This window comes from Triturus cristatus, chromosome 7 (genome assembly GCF_964204655.1).
Source record: "Triturus cristatus chromosome 7, aTriCri1.1, whole genome shotgun sequence".
Taxonomy (NCBI): Eukaryota; Metazoa; Chordata; class Amphibia; order Caudata; family Salamandridae; genus Triturus; species Triturus cristatus.
In genome coordinates, this window is record NC_140590.1 from 868,784,771 (window position 1) to 868,798,439 (window position 13,669).

Here is a 13,669-nt window from a genome sequence, read left to right on the forward strand (position 1 = left end):
TCCGGACGGAGCGGGGCTCTCACGGGTTGGAGGCAGGCGAGCTTCTGAGTGTCACGGCCCTAGGAGGGGCGATGAGGGGCGCAGTCTCTTTTCCAGCGGGATGCACACACGGCTCGAATTGGAGGACGAGCAAGAAGCACAGAGAACCCACTGTTCCTGGGGTTCAGTTCAGGGGGCAAGCTCAGATCAAGCCCTTGGAGAATGTTCAAGCACAAAGTAGCAAAGTCTTTTCAGTAAGTCTCTTCCTCTCCTCTCTCAGCAAGGCAGGCAGCAGGCCAGCTCCTCCAGCGTCTCCTTCTCCTTCTAGTCGGGCAGAGGTTCTTTGTGGTAAACAGGATTCTGATTTCTTAGGAGCCAGGCTCCTACTTTTATACCATGATTCTTTTGTTCTTTAGCGCCAGGGGGCCTAGGCCTGGCTCAGTCCAGTTCTGGAGCACTTTGTTATGGGGAGTCTGCTCTTTCCTTTCAGCAGCAGGGCAGAGACATCAGCCGCCCCACAGGGGGTGGCGCCGGCTTTGTGGTGGCAGAGCACAGGTCTATTCAAGAGTCAAGGTGTACTCCTCCCACCCATCCAGGTGTAATCTCTCTACCCACCACCTGGCAGCCAACCTGTCTCTGGGGATTCCCCAACCCTGCTCCTTACTGTTGCTGGGCAGAACACACACACATACAGCAGAGGCGGACTGAGATGGTCAGGTCAGTAAATACTAACTTTCTAAAAGTAGTATTTACAAACCCAGGATATTAAAATAAACTTGACTACAAGAAGTATTTTATCATCCTGAGTTCAGGCATACTAAACTTGACACTTCTACCATGCTCTCTGAGTCCACTGGGGTCACAGCGTTGGCGTGATCCCAGCAGCCCATTCTGGCCTATGGAGAGCAGGTAGCCTTCAATAGTGAAAAACGACAAGGGCTGTAATTCACTACTAAGACATGCCACACACACCAGGGCATGTCTTACCTTATGCCTACAATGCACCCTGCCCTTGGGCCTACCAGAGGGGTGGCTAATATGTAGGTAAGGGAAGGTTTAGGGACTGGCAAGTGGGGGCACTTGCGCAGTCAGCGCGACGGTCCCGGACCGCGCACAGGGTCTGCGGTGGCAGACCCTAGACACATTTTACAAGGCCGCTTCCGTGGGTGGCGCAACCAGCGCTGCAAGCCCACCAGCAGCATTGGCATTCACAAGCCCTGGCACCCCTGGTGCACTTTACTGGGGACTGACAGTGAATCCAATAACCCAATCATGGACATCAATTACAGGTACACCTTACCTAGGGAGCACTTGCACTGCGGCACGGATTAGCCGTGGCGCAGTGCCCTGAGCGGACAACACCAGCAAAACAATCGAGGCACACCATCAAAAAGTGGAAGGGAAACTCACGCCAAGGTGCCAGGTCTAACAGTGTCCATGTTGCGTTTTGCCCCATTTCCTGTTGCGGACACTAAGCCTACCCACACAAGTGAGGTACTGTTTTTATCTAGTGACTTAGGTAAACACAGAATAGTAGAAAAAGTATTATTACTGGTTGTCTTTCTATGCATTTCTGCCATCCACATGTAAAAAAAGAAGACATTTTGAAAAATGCCCCCTAATTCACCTGCAAGAATGGCTACCCAAATATTCAGTGATGTGCAAATAAACACTGCTTCTAAACTCCATATCTTGTTCCCTTTTCGGAAATACATATGTTTCCTTGATGCCTATTTTTCACTCTGTTTTTTACAAAACAAATTGCTGTATATCCAGTACACAATGAAAACCCATTGCAAGGTGTGGCTTAGTTATTGGCTCTGGGTACCTCAGGTCCTTTGTTAACCTACGCGCCTTATATATCCCAGCAACCAGAAAGGTCCCACGGATATAACGGCATGCTGATTTAATACATTTAGCATAGTTAGAAAAAGTTACAGGTGAAAATGTAGGCACAAATGGCATTTTCTTTTTTTTTTAACACAATTTCAATATTCTTTTATTTCAACTTTCAGTTTCTATAGGAAATCCTTGAAGGATCTCCAGAAATCACTGTTTGCTGAATTCACAATTGTGTCTTCTTTTCCAAATTGAATAGCTTTCCAGGATTCATTATTGGTTTCACACCCATTTCTACCACTAACAGAATGGCCGTTAAAAGCACAAGACATAGGAAAAATAGGCTATATCCCAGTAAAAGCCAAGACTGCGTAGGACATTTTGGTTTTCTGACAAAAGGTTGCCTATTCTTGAAAGCTGGGAAGATGGTTATTTTAGCACCACAAACCCTTTGTGGTTATCATTTGCAGGGAAACAACCAGACACAGTCTTCTGCAGCACTTTTTTCCCATTTTCCCCCAAAAACCCAAAATGTATTTTGCCTAGTTTCTCAGTCCATTACCGGAGAATCTACAAACCCTGGGTAACTTTAGGATCCTCAGGATGTTGGAAGAAAAGGATACAAACTTGGCATGGATACCTTATGTGGACAAAACGTTATGGGGGCCAAAGCACGAACTACCCCAATAGTCCCAAAAATATTGTGGCACAGGAGGAGTGGGGGGAAAGGGGGAGGGGGTGGTGTTGGGGGAGGGAAATGGCCTGGCAATGAAGAGGTTAAATACAGTTAACTTTATCACTGCTCTAGATGCTAATCATCCTATTGTCTGGGAAACAATGTAAGTGAGCTAAAAAAAAAATAAACAATAATAAAAACCTAGTGCTTAATTATTAGGTCCAATTGTTTACTGTTTCAAGGGACTACAGTAAACGCAGACATATCCCGCACCTACCGAGGATCATCATGTAGTGTACGCTAGTCAAATGTTAGCATTCTCTCATGCAATCAGTAATCACTTAGAGAAAGAACTGCAGAACAGGTGCGGGTAAAATATCTGAAAACAGGAAAGTGTGTCATAATTCAAAAAAACACTTTTATTTGATCTAGCACATTTATCGTTTCTGAAAGAAATGTACAAAAAGTTGCTTGTGCCCGGTAACAAAAGTAGACAAAACAGACAAAGAAAGGAATGAGAAAATATTAATCACATCACTATACAAATAACATCGCCTCTCCAATAAAATAAATAAATGACATTAAAATCTTGCATAGTTAAGAATTTCCCTGAGTCACGGTGTTAGTTGATTCGTGTAAACAGAACATTTTGATTTTCGAGAGCACCAAGAAAACTTCAGATGCAAGACGATGACAGGCACTGTAAGGGGCAAAAGCAAACTGGTACTTGTATCTTTTTGAGCCCCCACAAAAACTTTAAAAAATATATTATTCAGATGGAAGAGAGCCTCCTTGGAGGCAGCACATATGCGCTATAAATAAATGAAGCGTGGTATTAGCACCCCCTTTCAATAAGAACAAAACCAAGATGCATATCGGTCACTGGAAGAGGAAGGGAGGATGTTGATCGAAATGCTCTCAATCTGCTTCCCTTGTGTGTCTGAGCTCCGATGCACAGCACAGCGAGTTTAGTTCTGCAGCTGTAAGAGCCTCTACTCGCCTGCACCGCTGCTACATGATGCCAATGCACATAATCAGGGAACACCACAGAATCTAGTGTAGTACAGATGTTAAAATGGAAAGGACTATAGAAGATACTAAATTCACAGTTCTTCTTTCTTTCCCAAGCAGCCAAGTGCCTCAACCCTTCTTCTAACAATTTCACCAGCGTTTCTAAGAATATCAGGATAACTTTTTGGGCTAGACCTATTTTTAAGGCCAGGCACTTGTTTTCTGGGAAAAAAGACACATCTAGTTATTTTTTTAGCACATTTCCAGTTTTTAGTATCTACTCGTTTTTGGGCATACAAATACTTTTTGGGGGAGACGCCTATGTTTTGAGGTCTAAGATCTCCGATTTGAGGGAAAATGTATATATTTTTAGGCAAATATCTGTGGTTAGTGGCAGGCACCTACACTGTGAATCTTAACAGCAGCATAAAGGCAGCCAGTGCCTACTTTCTCAGGGCAGGAAACACATTTTGAGGCAGACACCATTTGTATATATAAAGCACCTTCCATTTGGCACAAAATGTACATTTTGAATACTGCTTTTACAGTCTGTGGATAGCCATGTACACCACAAAAACTTTCTCTTGAGGCCAGTTGCAGGTGTAACATGTTGGCACAAGAAATACAGTTGGATGGATAGATTATTAGCACGGTGGAGCACCTGAAAACTGTTAGCGTTTAACCCAAAATAGACATTTTACGAAGCCATTTTGCATTTTTAGGTGCAAATTTCTATTACAATCTATATCCCCCCGTTGGCCTGTAGGAGTGAGGCTGCCTTTCGCAAGTGTGAGGTTCACGCCGAGGTGTTTGCGGAAGTTGGGGGCAGGCCCGGCATTTTTTAGGGCGACCCTGACGTTTGAAACTCATTTTTAGCATGTGTCCTCGACATTTTGCTTTAGGTTATTTTTCATTTAGGTTCAATTGTGGTCGAAAATACTAGTCCTAGGGTGTTGTCTAGTTTACCTTACTAAGACACAGACGCGTCATCACCAGGAGGCCTATCAGAGGCCAGGTAGACGTAGATCGACTCAATGAGTACTCAGCTGCAAAGGTGCCCATCATGAGGAGGAGGCGAAAAGCATTTGATGTCGGTTTTGTCTGCTTAGGTAGAGTGTTGTCTCCTGGTATATGGTGGAGAGCAGCATGTTGACTAAAATGCTGTTATTACAAAACTGCATTTCTTGTCTAGTTTGTGCCGTTGCGCATAATTTCGAGGTGTGGAGAGCCATCCTCCCCAGAGCATGAGCGAACACACGACAATCTCTCGCAAGGGATGTCCGATATGGAAAGAAATGTGGAGAGAAAGTAAGGACCTCCATAGCTCTCATATCCAGTCACTTCACGTAATTGTGGGTATCTTTCAACTTATTCACAGTACCACACACACACTCAGAAAAGCTGTGAAAAAGGGAGCAAAATTCAAGTATATGATAAGGCGATACAGTTCAGAGGTCTGTTTCTGGTGCCCTTTACCACCAAAGTGCTTCTTCGTTTGATACTGTGGTATGAGCTTTAAATCTCCTTGGATTCTTTTTTAATAAATAAAGTTGAGTCAAGCGGGGTGAAGGGCAGACTTCTGGCGGCCATGTAAACTTGCAATAAGCGACCGAGGATGGGAGCTCTGTAAGAATAAATAAACTAGAGACCCGCACTCTAATACCATCACTGCGCCCCGCTGGCGTGTTATAAACTCTGGATAACATAACGGAGAAGAAAATACACACTTAAATAAAATAAAAAATTCACAAACAAGATTCAGTACATTGTGAGAGAAAACACCACATTGCTACAGTCCAAGTTGCACTGAGGTACTTCCTGAACAGCGCGCTCATAAATGAGTACTGAACATTGCCAGGCCCATGTGTGACGAGGCTGCCATTTGTCCTTGTTGAGTATACCCGGGCATCACCATCTGACACGGTTGGCACTCTTTCCTTTCTGCATTCTATGCCAGTCATTTCTTTCCTGACAGTTGTGAAGCTTTTGCCTCTGGCACACCATTACTAAACGTGATCAACAAGCATCACCTGGCTCTTTCACATTTCACATAATACAGTGATGAATACAGAAAATACGCTCAACGCTACCCTGGATGAGTTGCATATGGCATGACCATTGTCTTCCAATATCATTCCACCTCTGAAATGACATAAGCAATGCCTCACACAGTTGCCTTTATCACCCCAAGTGGTTGATCCAATCAGCACCAGTTATACCTGTCAGCTGACTATGAAAACATGTCCTAAGATGCCACACGCTCAGGAGAGGTCATTCTGAAGAATGCTGACCGAGGATTGCTGTGGACTGTAAACAGTGGGCACCTCTTAGCTTAGCTAAGTTCATCCAGTGGGCACAGAGGCAGACAGGTGACTCTGCACATGAGCCACTTGTCTTGCAGCTTGTTTCATGACCCTCTTCAAAATGTCAAATATTGCACATTCATAATTCCTTCAAAGGACCACCTTGGGTTCATGATTGCACAGCTACAATCATGCAGAGCTGGTGGTGCCCTTCCATTCCAACTGAGTGTTGAGTTATCCCAATATGGGTTGTAAGACACAGTTGCTCTGGATGGAATGTACCTTTTCCCGGGCCTCTCTTGACCCACATGAGTCCTAGCAATGTTTCACACAGTGACCACGCTGATGGATCTTCTGTGATTGGCTCTTCCAAACTCATCTGTTTCATCAGTCAAAATACCTTCCTGACCACGGACAGTTCTGCTCCTCTCAGGCACGGTCATCCCGTGCAGCGTCTGAGAAGGCCCAGCCGAACAAGAGGCAATGCCCTCAGAACCCTCTGCCACATAGAAGTTGATTGAGTTGCAGTTGTCATCCTCGGGTTTCAGTATATATGTGCCCCCAGGGAACCTATTCTCAGGGATACAGGGGAGCACATTAGTTCTTCTCGAAATCCTGGACCCCAACTCCCATTCCGATGGTTGTCCGTTGAAGGTAGCCGAATGTTGGCTCCGTTGTTTCCACGCTTTGATTTCTTGCTCTCTCTCGGCCTCACTGAGCTTGTCCAGTTGTTGGGCCTTGCGAATGGGTGACAGTCGGCAGGTACCTTTCATTGCCTTGATGAAGAACCTGACAAGAAGCAACAAGGAGTAATGAGTTTCTACAAGACACCAGGCTGGCTGAGCCACAGTTTAATTTTCAACAGCTCACGTTTACTCCATCACTTTCACCTCAACAAGTTTAATTTCTTAAAAGCCGTCAATAAACATTAGGGGGTAGGGAGAAAAATGGGTTTCATTTTTTTTCCCGTTCATTTTCCATATCTCTGAATAATTTGACGTGAGAAAATTGACAAATACTGGCATTTGAGCAATCAACAGAGGAGTATACAAATGAAAAGTGAAGCACCAGCAAATATACAGACGAACAGGAGCTGCAAACATTGAAAGAAAAGATAGGCAAAGGAGGAGTACTGAAAAAGTACTTTGGAGTGGCTGTGAAGGGGCTGCCAAGCAAGCTGTGAAGTATGGAATATGCTGCCAATAATCGAGCAGAATCGGTTTTCACATAATGCCCACTTGTTAATGTCCAGTGTTCTGCTGGGGACCTCTGCAGAAGCCTTCACTGAGGTCTTCGGTGACGTTGAGTGAGCATTTAATGGGAGAACAATGGTAAATTCCCACATAAATAGTAGAGCTAATAGCCCCAAAGCACGAAACGTTAAACAAGGGCCCCTCCAAACTCAACTTGTAACCGGTCATCCTCACTACGGGGCATATTATCAAGCACGGCGTTAACATTATCGCCGCTTTAGCGGCAGAAAACTGCCACTAGAGCGGCGATAAGGGGCTTGATAATAACCCGCAGAGAATTCCAATAGAAGCCCATGTTGTCACCAAAACATGGGCTTCTATTGGAATTCTCTGCGGCATATTATCAAGCCCATTATCGCCGCTTCTGCCGCTAAAGCAGCGATAATTTTAACGCCGTGCTTGATAATATGCCCCTAGATCCCCAAAAGGATAGGCTCATTAAATCCTCCAGTGCCGAATGTTCTTGTAGCAGAGAGTATCAGTGAAAAATTGCGTATTGTCAACTGCAGATGTAAGATTAAGTTGGAGACAGCCCTGAATGGGAAACTGACAAAAAGGCAAAACCCTTCAGGGCTGCCGTCAGTCATGGCACTGCAAACAATTCCATCCATGAGAGATTCAATACACGCTCAACACACTCCTGTGTGAATTGCACATTTGGATTCGACTTCACGTGTGACCTGAACGTGTGGTTTGTAAAATATGCACACTAAACTGACAGAACTCTGTGGGACGGCTTATCGATACTTTCTTCTGCCAGTGGTTGCCTTGCCAGCGCTGCCAGACATAAGGATGGCAGGAGGTACGAGCTAGTGGTTGAAGATGGAGTAAGCCTACGAAGCAGTGTTTCAAGGTAGCACGTGAAATAAACAATAAAACCAGTCTAAGTCCTAGACCACCAAAATCTGAATAATACCTGGAAGTCACCCCAAAAAATTACAGTCTGCAGCTAAGCGCATTTTAAAGGTCGTAATGTGGGACTGAACTTAGAATAGGGCATTATTTCAATCTTAAAATATGCGGGATGCGAGTCTGTCTAGATTTTACAAAGGTGAATATTTGTGTTTATAGTCAACATTCATAAGTTTTCTTATTGTTTATTTTTTGTATGTGAAACTGAGGTTCAAATACTTGCATCACAATGGCATATATGCATCTTGGGGGACTATGAAACTCGTGCCTACAGAAGCATCTAGAAACTCCTCAAAGTGTATATTATGCTTAATCTGAGAGCTCATCAGTCAACAGTCCAAAAACAGACAATCATGATATCACAGGCCAGGAAAAATATCAAGAAAATGTGTACTAACCTTGGCAGAAGAGCGATGACAGGTGTGATTATACACACAACGTAAAACGTGGCTTGAGACATCTGCATCTCCATGAGCCAATAGGGTGAAGGGGTGTTGCAGAGAACGCAGACCCCGCTGTAGCCCAAAGCGAATATAAAATAGGCCACGATGCTGCCAACAATACAGACCCAAAGGATCCACGTCTGTAATGCAGAAAGAACATCAGTATCAGTGTTAATACTACACCATTTTGAGAAGTTTGATAAAAATCTGTTTAAGTGAACTATTATTCAAAAGATGCAAAACAACTGGGTCATTGTTTGGCACAAACCTTCCTTATCCTATGTTTTGTCACCCACCATCAAATAAGGACAATGAGATGTGTGAGAGGCACCGGAAACGTGTTCAAATAGTTACATGTTAAAATTAGACATATTTTGCTCAATTATAGAAAGTAGGGTACTTGCATCTGCACATGAACGCTGGGTGAAAAAAAGCGACCTTTAACCCTGCTCTCAGGCAGGCCGCTCACCACGCTGCTGTATTGCTTTTGGTTCTACTGGTCTTGTTTTTATCTTTGCCTAATTTCCTTTTTTCTCCCTCCTGCTATTTTTCTATGCCCTGTTTGCCTTCTGTTCCCCCCGCCGTCCTTCACCCATTTTTTCCTGCTTTTCCCACCGCTGCGTCCCTGCGGCCCTGCCCCCCTGCTCGCCCATTCGCCGCCCTGCTCCCGCCTCCCAGCTGCTCCTCCCTGCCACCTCCCATTATATGGAGGCCGCGCAACAGGTGCGCCGCTGGCGCTCCGAAGGTGCGCCTAAGGCAAGCCCATCTGTGCCCGTCCGCGCCTGGACCTCGCCCAGCGCCAGACCCCCTGGCCCCCACGAACGCCACGACGCCCGCCTCCGCTACGATGCCAGCACCCTCCATGCTGGACGATCACACACCTGCATCCTAGCCACCCTGAAACGCACCCAAGGACCCTTCTCCTGCCAGAACTGCAGCTTCACCAGCATCCGACCCGCCAATCCACCCGCCGAGAAGGGACGCAACCACCTCAGATGCATACTCCTGAACACCCGCTCCGCACACCAACACGCCATCGAACTCTGGGATCTGCTCGACACATCCTCCCCGGACGTCGCCTTCCTGACAGAGACCTGGATGAATGACTCCTAGGCACCAGACATCGCATCGCCATAGCCATCCCAGACGGCTTCAAGATCACCCACGGAGACTGCGCCAACGAAATAGGAGGGGGAAATCGCCATCATCCACAAGTCCACCCTCAAGATCTTGACCAGCACCAATGACACCCTCAGCACCGCCCAACACCTGCACTTCCAGATCCACACTGATCCCAACACCACCCTCAGAGAATCTCTGATCTACAGACCCCCCCCCCGATCCCAAGCTCAGTTCAGCGACTCCATCGCCGACTTAGTCAGCACGCACGCCCTCACCTCCACGGACTACATCCTCCTCGGAGACCTGAACTTCCACCTCGAGAACAACAACGACACCAACTCCACCACCCTGATCGACAACCTCGCCAACCTCTGACTAAGACAACTCGTCTCAATGCCCACCCACTCTGCCGGCCACACGCTTGACCCAATCTTCTCCGCAAGCTCCCATGTCTCCTTCAGCCACACCACCGAACTCCACTGGACCGACCATCACTGCATCAACTTCACCTTCCTGAAACCCACCGCGCACCACCGCACCCAACAGATCCCCCGCCGCTGCTGAAGCAAAGTCACCGAAGACCAGCTTAACAACGCCCTCGCCCGAAGCCCACCCGCCGACCCCACCGACCCAGATGTCGCTGCCAGCAACCTCAAGCGCTGGATCGATGACTGCGCTAACACCCTTGCCCCGATCAAGAAACCCTCCAACAGACACACCAACAAGAACGCCAGCTGGTTCTCCGCGGACCTCCAAACAAACCTGCTGGAGACTAGAGAAGAAATGGCACCGCGAACAGACACCAGAGAACCACGCAGCTCAAAGAACACCATGTGCCAACACCACCACCTCATCAGATCCGCCAAAAGGACCTCCTTCAAGGACTGCCTCGACAACAACGCACACAACAGCAAAGAGCTCTTCAACATCGTGAAGGAACACTTCAACCCCAGCTCCAACACCAACGACATCCCACCATCGCAAGAACTGTGCAACTCCCTGGCCACCTTCGTCCATCGCAAGATCGCAGACATCCATGACAGCTTCGACTACCAGACCACCACGTTAGCCAACAACACCTCAGATCCCACGACCGCCACCTACAACGACCACGTGCTCACCTGGACGAACATCAACAATGATTACACTATCAAAATCATGAACACCATCCACTCCGGCTCCCCGTCAGACCCGTGCCCACACCACATTTTCAACAAAGTCAGCACCACCATTGCAACCCATCTCCGCAAGGCCATCAACATCTCCTTCGAGACCGCGACCTTCCCAGAGAGCTGGAAGCACGCCGAGATCAACGCTCTGCTCAAGAAACCCAAGGCAGATCCAAGGAACCTCAAGAACTTCCGGCCCATCTCACTGCTCCCGTTCCCGGCAAAGGTCATCAAAAAAACTGTCAACAAACAGCTGACCCGCTACCTCGAGGAGACCAAAATTCCTGGACCCATCCCAGTCCGGGTTCCGCAGCAATCACAGAACCGAAACTGCCCTAATCGCCACCACCGATGAAATCAGGGCCCTGGAAGACAACGGCGGCCCTCATCCTCCTGGACCTTTCAGCCGCCTTCGACATAGTCTGCCACCGCACCCTATGCACACACCTCCACAATGCAGGAATCCGGGACAAGGCCCTGGAATGGACCACCTCCTTCCTCGTCGGCAGAACCCAGAGCGTCCGCCTCCCCCCTTTCCGTTCCGAAGCCTCCAAGATAATCTGCGGTGTACCCCAAGGATCTTCTCTCAGCCCGACATTGTTCAACATCTACATGGCCCCGCTCGCCCACGTTGCCAGACTGCATGACCTCAACATCATCTCCTACGCCGAGGAGACACAGCTGATCTCTCCCTCACCGAGGACCCCCTCACCGCCAAGACCAACCTCCACGAAGGAATGAAAGCCGTCGCCGAATGGATGAAGAACAGCTGTCTGAAGCTGAACTCGGACAAGATGGAGGTCCTCATCCTCGGCTCCACCCCTTCAGCCTGGGACGACTCCTGGTGGCCGACCGCCCTGGGAACAGCACCAACGCCCACCGACCACACACGCAACCCGGGTTTCGTCCTCGACTCAACACTCTCCATGACCAAGCAAGTCAACACGGTCTCATCCTCCTGCTTCAACACCCTCCACATGCTCCACAAGATCTACAGATGGATCCCCACCGACACAAGAAAAGCAGTCACCCAGGCCCTCGTCAGCAGCAGGCTGGACTACGGAAACGCCCTCTATGCAGGAGCCCCGGACAAACTACTGAAACGACTGCAACGCATACAGAACGCCTCGGCCCGCCTTATCCTAGACATCCCGAGACACAGCCACATCACACCCCACCTGAGAGACCTGCACTGGCTGCCCGTCAACAAGAGGATCACCTTTAAGCTCCTCACCCACGCACACAAGGCACTCCACGACACTGGACCAACATACCTCAACAGACTAACCTTCTACACCCCGAACTGCCAGCTCCGCTCTGCCGACCGCGCCCTCGCCACCGTCCCCCGCATCCGAAGAGCAACCTCCGGCGTCAGATAATTATCCTACCTCTCTGCCAAGACCTGGAACACCCTCCCCATCCACACACGGCAGACCCAAGTCCTACTAACCTTCAGGAGGCTACTCAAGACCTGGCTGTTCGAGCAATAGCAGCATCCCCCGCCCTCCCTAGCGCCTTGAGACCCTCACGGGTGAGTAGTGCGCTCTACAAATTGCTTGATTGATTGAGTAAAAATATTATATGTGTGAAGACTCAGTCTCACTGCTTAGCTTTCCATCTCACATGTAACTAGCTACTTGAAATCCATTTTCAACCAAATTATCCTTGAATGGTGTCAGACAGAAACTAACCACCGACTTCTTCCCTTTAGAAATGTGCATGTTATTTTAGTACCACCAAAGAGATGATTATGATGGACTAATGGTCATAGCCTTTAATGTCCTACTGACTTCCAGTGACCCTTGAGTGGGAGTAGGTCGTCCTCTGCATCATCAATGCACGGTAGGATTTTTCTAATTCTTCAGCAAATGTTTTTACCTGCGAGACACCACAGGGATCCTCCATATATACATGCACCGCTTGGAAAGGCGACTGAAGATCACAGTCACAACCTGCCGTACCAGATGTAGGCAGACTGTACTTCAGATCTATTTGTGTCTAAATGGTGGGCCTTACTGACTGCCTAACTTTACAGAAGTATGCTCTGGTGTTTTTGAAGACAGGTATTGAAATAACCAAAATAAATATAAAAAACATGAAAGCAAACGAAAAAGGAAAGTAACAAAAAGGTACAAAATGAGGTGGAAAGATAATGGCTTAATGTGAAACAACACACCCATTTTAAAATTGCCATGGTGCTACTCCATTGGCTACCGCCTGAATGTAGCACAAGATGAAAAGGCATATTTATGACGCTCAAGGCCTACCATTAAAGGTCCATGACATCGAATGAAAAAGGTCCACGTTAAACCCCACAGAACTAATACTGACACACACATCGCTCTGCCTTTCAGTGTCAAAAAGGATGAAACGTGTTTGCGTGCCCATCAGATTGCAATGCATGTGACGAATCCTTAATTCACTGTCCAGCCACCTGCTCTTTCTGAAACATCTGACAGCTGTAATATTTAGACACATCTTGCATTCAGTAAGTGATAGTGGGCCGAGCTGCGGCACACCTCATCTTCTCACCAAATACTATTCTTCCCTCACTCCTCGTCTTACCTCTCAATGACCTATTTTACACCATGTAACCTCCTTCAATGTGTTTGTATTTATATTGGAGTTGTCAGTGAGTGTTTTCACATGTTTAGTGCAATACAAAAACACTCTGGCACTTTTATATCCGAGTGCAGTGAATATGGTATTACTTGTCTATAAAATGGCTTGGTGGTGACTGGAGCACAATGTTAATGAACACATTGTAGACATTTACAATTTACTCTATAAGAGTTCTACTCGAACAATCCCCCTCTACAAAAACGCACAGCACTTGGGAAGGAAAGAAGTATATCTCTACAACTGCTTACTAAGCAAGAGCACAAATTTCCACGGTTCTGTTCCTTCAAGAAAATGTAAATACCTGGGCCACAGAGGAACAATCTTAGATAGCCTCGTCTTT

General features: G+C 47.2%; 1 protein-coding gene across 2 annotated transcripts in view; it reads right to left on the bottom strand.

Moving 5' to 3' along the window:
* Positions 1–2,892: 2,892 nt before the first annotated feature.
* The window catches only part of ATP10B (ATPase phospholipid transporting 10B (putative)), a 443,815-nt gene continuing 433,038 nt past the window's right edge, over positions 2,893–13,669 (bottom strand). For both annotated transcript variants that reach the window (XM_085617824.1, XM_085617825.1), the window contains 2 exons: positions 8,372–8,556; positions 2,893–6,597 (listed from right to left, as the gene is read on the bottom strand). In XM_085617824.1, the coding sequence (XP_085473950.1) occupies positions 6,135–6,597; positions 8,372–8,556 (648 nt within the window). In that variant the 3' untranslated portion in view covers positions 2,893–6,134. The remainder of the gene's footprint in view (positions 6,598–8,371; positions 8,557–13,669) is intronic.